General features: G+C 44.1%; 1 protein-coding gene across 1 annotated transcript in view; it reads right to left on the reverse strand.

Moving 5' to 3' along the window:
- Positions 1-8,110, reverse strand: part of SELENBP1 (selenium binding protein 1) — an 18,535-nt gene extending 10,425 nt beyond the window's left edge. Inside the window, exons 1-2 of the mRNA XM_042953971.1 lie at positions 7,861-8,110; positions 6,701-6,739 (exon numbers count right to left, since the gene is read on the reverse strand). Of these exons, the coding sequence (XP_042809905.1) occupies positions 6,701-6,731 (31 nt within the window). The 5' untranslated portion in view covers positions 6,732-6,739; positions 7,861-8,110. The remainder of the gene's footprint in view (positions 1-6,700; positions 6,740-7,860) is intronic.
- Positions 8,111-8,335: the final 225 nt, after the last annotated feature.

The following is an 8,335-nucleotide window of genomic DNA, read 5'->3' on the forward strand; positions in this document are numbered from 1 at the left end:
CACTGGGCACCCCCACCCCAAAGGAGGGTGGGTGTGGCCCATGTTCCTTCCTGCTGGTTCAAGCTCCAAAAAAGCACAGTAAATATTAGAGGAGGTAGGTTATCAGGCCAGCAGCTGAACAGCAAGGCGGTTATGTAACCGCTGCCTGAACTTTGGCTTTGCTCCATCATCTGCAGACAGAAAGCAGATTCTTGTGGTGTAGGGGGTATGGAGCCCCTCTGCTGGTTCCCCCCTTTCCTTCCAGTCTCTGCCAGACTTCTTTGGGCCTCTTTAAACAGACCACTCTTTGGCAAGATGACGAAGTGAGGAAAGAAAGATTAAACCCAGAGAAAGGAAAGGAGAGGAGATGACGTCAGAGTCTCCAAGAATAATTTAACGTTTAAAAAAAAAAAGAGACAAAAAGAGGGACGCCTGGGGGGCTCAGTCTGTTAAGAGTCTGACTTCAGCTCAGGTCATGATCTCTCAGTTCATGGATTTGAGCTTCGACAGCTGTGCTGACAGCTCGGAGCCTGGAGCCTGCTTCGGATTCTGTGTCTCCCTCTCTCTGTGCCCCTCCCCCACTCATGCTCTGTCTCTCTCAAAATGTAAATAAACATTTGAAAAAATTTTAAAAAAAGAGAGAGAGGAAAAAAAGTGTTGTTCTTCATCTCTCGCAAAACAAAAGCAATGGGGAAGCAATCCCAGTCCGGCTGGTGGGGGGGTGGGGGTGGAGGGGAGGATATCAGGGATCAAGCAGAACTAAACTGAATGAACTACCTGGTCACACTCGCCCTTGCCCGCAGCACCCCCACTTAACCCTTGCCACACCCCAAATTTGTAGGTAAATCATCCTCCTTTGACTTAGGAAGAAGCTGAGGCTCAGAGGGGCCAAGGCCAAGTTAGGTGCCGAGCAGGAACCCCTCTCAGGTTCCTGGGTTCTGGAGCTCACAGTTTTTCTAATCACTCCAGGCCATTTGGTGTTTTGTTTGGCTCTGTTTGGCTTGGGAGGGGTGTGGGTGGTGGGGAGGAAGAAGCTCCAGAAGGAATGTGGAAAGCTGTGCTGTTTTGTTTCTGGGGACTCTCAGGGACACTTTCTTGGGAATGGGGAAAGAAGAAGCAGGTGTCTCCTGAACTGAACAGCGGGGTCTTCCTGGTGCGGAGGGAGTGGGGGATGCCCCCTGCTACAGGAAAGGTACTACGTCCATGTGTAACCATGGTTACCTTTGGAGAGAGGCAACGGAAGGAAGGGGATAATTTTTTTACTTTTGTTTCAGACACTTGTATATATCTATTTTTTAATGCTTATTTTTTTATTTTTGAGAGAGAGAGAGAGACAAGAGTAGGCGGAGGAGGGGCAGAGAGAGAGGGAGACACAGAATCCAGAGCAGGCTCCAGGCTCTGAGCTGTCAACCCAGAGCCCGATGCGGGGTTTGAACTCATGAACCACGAGATCATGACCTGAGCCGAAGTCAGATGCTTAACTGAGCCACCCAGGCACCCCCAGACACTTGTACATTTAAAAAAAAATTTTTTTAATGTTTATTTTTGAGAGAGAGAGACAGCATGAACAGGGGAGGAGCAGAGAGACAGGGAGACACAGAATCAGAAGCAGGCTCCAGGCTCCAAGCACAGAGCCTGACGCGGGGCTTGAACTCACAAACCACAAGATCATGACCTGGGCCAAAGTCGGACTCTCAACCAACTGAGCCACCCAGGCGCCCCGACACTTGTACATTTTAAAAAATAATAAGCATGTATTACTTTTGTAATCAAAACCCCAAATAAAGGTACTAATTTATTTTATTTATTTTTTTGCCTGCCTGCCCTTTCCTTTGGGAGAGACACGCGTGCATGGTCATTCATTCAGTCTTGGCCTCCACCAGGTTTGGTAGGCAGAGTGGGAAACAAGGCAGTTTCTGCCATCATAGAGATGATTTGCGGAGGGAGATGGCAACTAATCAAGGCAATAGCATCATTACCAATAAAGTGCAATGAAGGACATGGGGTAATGTGGGTGGCCGAGAGTAAACGGGGATTGGACAGGGTGGTCTGGTCTATACATGTGCAGGTTTGTGTGCAAACGAGCAGCGCGAACAGAACGAACACACCCAACACACAACTCAAGGTGCCTGTGGCACCCAAGGCAGCAGCCTGCGGAGGCCTCATGTGGGACTGGCTGGACAGGTGGAGGTTTTTCGCAGCTAAGCAGTTCCTGAGCCACGTCCTGCTCATTTCTCCTGGTTTTAACAGACCAACGACACGCCCTGTGCAGGAGGGAGTAGCATTTACTGAGGACCTGTTAGCAGGTGTGGCTGGTGCCAGGCCGGGCCCTGCACACTAGCAGTTAGCTCAGGGACTGCCCACAGCAAACTGGACAGGTAAACAGCTTTTTCTTCATCTTACATCAGAGGAAACAGAGTTTTACAAATTCAACCAGCTGCTCACGCTAATTTCACAGCACCTCCCTATCTCTGAACAATGCTGAGTTCAAAGCCTGCCACTCAGAATAACAACAGAGCTCAGAGGAAAAAAACCCTCTGCCAGGGCTGGGGGTGATCTGAGAGGCACTTGGAGGGCTTCCAGCCCACCCTCAGTGCACTCAGAAATAGCCGCCTTCTGGCCTGTCACGGATGCTGGAAAGATCACCACTAACAGTTTATTTCTGTGGGATGGAATGTCCTCTTCTCACCTTCTCAGCCTCAGAGGTTACCCTTGAGGTGCTAAGCATGGCTTGGTTTTATCAGAGGCATGCCTCTGATAATAAGAGCAAGGGAGACTTGGAGCGCCTGGGTGGCTCAGTTGGTTGAGCTGAGACTTCGGCTCAGGTCATGATCTCGCGGTTTGTGAGTTCGAGCCCACATCTGGCTCTGTGCTAACAGTTCAGAGCCTACTTCAGATTCTGTGTCTACTCTTCTCTCTGCCCCGCCTCTGCTCGGGCTCTGTCTCTCTGTTTCTCAATAACAAATGAACGTTAAAAAAAAAAATTTAAGAGCAAGGGAGATGCGAAGGAGAGGGAAGTGTTTAAAAAGCCGTCTCTTGGGACAGAAGAAAAGAAAGGCAAATGAGAGAGGGAGATCTCTTTCTCTCTCTAGGTCTCTCTCTCAGTAGAAAATGTCAATTTTTACAAAAATAGAAGAGTATGATGAACCTGCAGTTACACCACCACCTTCCCTAAAACTCTGCTCACAACCCTACCTGCTTCAACTCTTCTTCCTAGCCCTCCTCTACCTCAGATTTTCTTGAAGCCAACACGAGACACTGTATTATTCCTTGCATTAATATTTCTGTAAGCATCCTTTCAAGATTAGAATTCTTTTTTTTTAATTTTATTTTTTAAAAATTTACATCAAAGTTAGCATATAGTGCAACAATGATTTCAAGAGTAGATTCCTTAATGCCCCTTACCCATTTAGCCCATCCCCCCTCCCACAACCCCTCCAGGAACCCTCAGTTTGTTCTCCATATTTATGAGTTTCTTATGTTTGTCCCCCTCTCTGTTTTTATATTATTTTTGTTTCCCTTCCCTTATGTTCATCTCTTTTGTCTCTTAAAGTCCTCATGTGAGTGAAGTCATAAAATATTTGTCTTTCTCTGACTGACCAATTTCACTTAGCATAACACCCTCCAGTTCCATCCACGTAGTTACAAATGGCAAGATTTCATTCTTTTTGATTGCCGAGTAATACTCCATTGTATATATATATATATATATATATATATATATATATATATATATATATACACCACATCTTTATCCATTCATCCATCGATGGAAATTTGGGCTTTTTCCACACTTTGGCTATTGTTAATAGTGCTGCTGTGAATATCGGGGTGCATGTGTCCCTTTGAAACAGCACACCTGTATCCCTTGGTTATATACCCAGTAGTGCAATTGCTGGGTCTTAGGGTAGTTCTATTTTTAGTTTTCTGAGGAACCTTCATACTGTGTTCCAGAGCGGCTGCACCAGCTTGCATTCCCATCTTTTTTTTTTTTTTAAACCACTGTCTCATAATCGCACCTATGCAAATTAGTAAGTCTTCACTATTATCAGATATTCAAATTTCCCCTTTTGTCTTACACGTTTTTGTTTTACAGGTTATTTGAATCAAGATCTGAAGAGGGTCCGTACCTTTCTATTGTTCTTTTTCTTATGCATTTTTTAAAGTTTATTTATTTAGTTTTGAGAGAGAGACAGACAGAGTGAGAGGGGGAGGGGCAAAGAGAGAGGGAGAGAGAGAGAATCTCAAGCAGGCTCCACACTGTCAGCACAAGCCCCATGTGAGGCTCCAACTCATGAACTGTGTGATGATGACCCGAGCCAAAACAGAGTTGGACGCTTAACCAACTGAGCCTTCCAGGCACCCCTCTATTGTTGTTAAATCTGTTTAATCTGTAGGAAAGCAAGGGTATCTATCTACCTTGAAGATAGATTCAAGTTTAAGTGAAGGAGGATCTCACTACAACAGAAATTATGTATCTTGTCACATATCTAACCTACAAGAAGAAAAAGTGAGGTGGGTGTGAACCCAGTGTTGTAGTCTAGAGGAGGTAACAGCGACATCAGTCCCAGGGACACAGGGAAGTTTGCTGTGACTTCCTCCCCGGCCCCTCCTGTGCCAGCCTTCCTCCTGTGCCAAGCCTGGCTCCAGAAAAGCTGAGACGAGAACCATAAAAAGGCTTTTATGCAATCGTCTCCACCTTTACAGAGGCTCACTTGGCTTGCACCTTCTCAGTTACAAGCCCTGGGAAGAAAGAATTACATCAGTTTCGGTTAATGGCCCAAATTAAGCCATAAAAACCTCTAATCAAGCTTCCATTTTGGACATGTTATAATACTGTAAATAAAAAAAATCCAAAGGAAAATGAAAGCCCTTCTATTTGAGGTTGGAAGGACCTTTGGCCCCTGGAGTCGTATCTCTGAGTCACAGTTTCTCTACTAAGCTCAGGACAGGCAGGAACAAATTCCCCTCCTTCTCAGGGCCTACATTTTCTCACCTTACCACCAAGATGCTGCCTGGGAAAAGGGCAAGCAACTTGGATACTCCCTCCAGTGTCCCAAAGACACAGGAATCCTGAGGCTTTGGGACACCTGTCTTCATTCTACATGGAATCAGAGGAAGGTCTGGGAAAGGGCCTCACTGCATGTCCTGGACTCTCTGTCTTCCATATACCATATCTAACCTGCTGTTCCACTGCAATTTCCCCAGGGTCACAAGTGTAGAAAGATGGAGAGTGCTGTTTGGAAAGGGGATATTTTGGGATTTCCTGTCTCACCTTATCAAAAGGCTGCTCAGAAACCAGAGTTTAAAAAGGCTTAAACTGAAAAATGATGATCTCTCTTAATATAGAAAGATCTCCGGGGCACCTGGGTGGCTTATTTGGTTAAGTCTCTGACTCTTAATGTCGGCTCAGGTAGTGATCTCACAGTTCGTGGGTTCAAGCCCCGTATTGGGCTCTGTGCTGACAGTGTGGAGCCTGCTTGGGACTCTCTCTCTCCCTCTCTCTGCCCCTCCCCAACTCACACTGTCTCTGTCTCTCTCAACAATAAATAAACTTAGAAAACAAAAGAAAAAAAGTATACAAAGATCTCCAACAAATCAATCAGAAAAAGACAATCGGTCAATAGAAAAATATTCCAAGGATATGAAAATGAAGGTTAAATGGGTAATAAACATAAATAAAGATACCCAACCTCATTAGCAACTAAAGAAATGCTTGTTAAAACAACAACATGACAGGATTTTCAAAAATAAGAAGATTGTTAACGTTTAGTGTTGGAAGAGGTGTGAGGACAAGGACACTCTTGTATTTTTTGGCAAGAGTATAAAATGGTGGAACATTTTCAGAAGGCAGTTTAGCAGCACCTGGCAGCATTTTCAGTGGGAATCCACCTTGGATGATCCACTCTGTGGAAATGGACAAGTATTCAAATCTATTAATAAGATGTCCACTGCAACCTTGTTCATAATAGTGACAGGTTGGAAACAACCAGTAGGGGAATAGTTCAATATATTATGGAACATCCATAACATGAACACCAAGAAACCATAATGTATAACTTTATACATATGGATGTGGAAGGATATCCAAGAAATATGGACGAGGGGGAAAGAGACAGAAAATAGTATGAACCCATTCAATTTAAACTATATATAAAATTAATTAATTAAACCATATAGTTTTATTTAGTTTGACTACTTTACATATTAAACTAATTAATTTAAATTATAATTTATAATTGCATAGTATATAATTACATAACTTCTAATTTAATATGTACTATAAATGTATACTATAAACAAACAAACAAACAAATAAATAAGGTTACATGTTTGCAGAAAAGTATTTGAAGAGACAAAACTTCTTGTAGTTCTTGTAAGCTCATACCAAACTTACCAAATGTAACCAACACTGGTTACCTCTGAGGACTTGGATTATAGGGAAAAATATTTCTTTTTCACATTATGTACCAATTATGTATTTTTTACATTTTTTTAAGTAAGCTTGAAATACACACATAATTTAAAAATTGAAATAGTGAAAGAATACGATAACACTCTTGTGTCTTGAGCCAAAATTTAAAAGGTTAAAATCCAGTCATGGTGAGAACATGAGGAAAAGGTCATCACTGGAGATGGGTGAGAGTGCCAACTGGTGCCTTATTTACAAATGCGATTCGTCAATACCTATCAAAAGTTAAATTGTGCACAGCGTTTTTACCTGGGAGTTCCAGTTCTAGGATACGGTCCATAGAAGCACCTGGACAAGTAGGCAATAAATAGGTCATAATGACAACAACAACAAAAACAGACATCACTTATTAAATGCTTAACATACCCTTGGTATCGCTCTAAGCACTTTAAAGACAAAAAAGAAATGAACCCCAATCCACATAAAAGCTTACTATGTGCCAGATACTTCCATAAGCTCTTTACATGCTCTACCTTGTTTAATTAATCCTTACAACAAACCTATGAAGTGGAGACTCTTACTGCGCCCATTTTACAGATAAGGAAGTGACAGCATACAAAAAGGAAGTAACTTGCTCCAACTCACACAGCTAGTGGGTAGCAGAGTCTAGGATTTGAATCTAGGCAGTTGGCTTCAGACTCTGTGCCTATAAACGGCTACACTCTCCTGTAGTGAATCATAGAACTTTCACAAGAGCTCCTTGAGATGGGTCATTTTGTGTTTCATTGTTTGGGGCTGGCCAGCACGTATGGCTCTTTTTCTGTCTGTTGGCAGATGGAACCCACCACCAACCACTCTAGGAACCAAAAAGACCCCATGCTCACTGTCCCAGATCCCTTTGCAGCTAGGATCAAGCACATGACAGTCCTGGACATCTAGGTGTGCCCAGGAGGGCTCAGACACAAAGAGGTAGGACAGTGGTGAGTGGGCTTTGGTGGATGTGGACACAGACAAGTGTGCGGGTGACCAGCCATGCTGCAGGGTCCAGGGCTGCACTTGGAGCATGATGGGTGGAGGCAGTGACCCCCCAACCCCTGCAGTGACTGCGGGGTCTCCTACCAGGAAGGGCTCTCTGGCCGCGCCTGTCTGTATTCAACACATCTGCCAATGGGGCCGTATGACTCAAAGGATCCAACAGTGCTTGACAAATTGGGGTGACCCATGAGGCTGTGGCAAGCAAGACCCAGAAGGAGAGTCCCCACGGTGGCCAAAAGAGGTGTTGAGGCTTAGCCCCCTTTAGCAGGCTCCTCTTTTGATAAATAGACTCTTGTGGGCTTCTGGGTCCCAAGAGAAACAAAATGTGGGACCATGGGACACCGGGTGACTTTGTGGCCCAAGCCCCTTCATAAACTAAGGATTATCTGATCCGCCTAGTTGGCCCAGGATTTCAGTAGCTCCATGCTTCTTACCTCCAAGTATAGCTGGGTGGAGCCTGAGAACATCCTGAAGGCAGAAAGAAACCACAAAATGCCCTGCTGTGCCCTCTCATTTGCCCTGTCTTGCCAAAACTCATCTTCCTCAGTATGCTCTAATGGCTTCAAAAGCCTGCTCATCAGGAAAGCCGCTGGCATCAGGAAAGATACTGAGAAGAAAAAACATTCTAGCTTGGGTTACAGGTGGCTGGCTGTCCACAACAGACCATTGCCAGGCAGGAGTGGCCCATCAGGAGATTAACAGCAAAAATTCTAGAACCAGATTTCCTGTGTTTGAATTCTGGTTCTACAAGTTCCTAGCTGAATGAATTTGGGCAAGTTATTTAACCTCTGTGTACCTCAGTTTCCTCATCTCTAAAAGAGAGATAATAAAAATACCTACTCTCATAGGCTGCACTGAAAATTAAATGACTTAATAAATGTAAAGTTCTTCTAGTAGCAGTGAGCATGC

The sequence above is a fragment of the Panthera leo genome, chromosome C1, assembly GCF_018350215.1.
Source record: "Panthera leo isolate Ple1 chromosome C1, P.leo_Ple1_pat1.1, whole genome shotgun sequence".
Classification (NCBI taxonomy): domain Eukaryota; kingdom Metazoa; phylum Chordata; class Mammalia; order Carnivora; family Felidae; genus Panthera; species Panthera leo.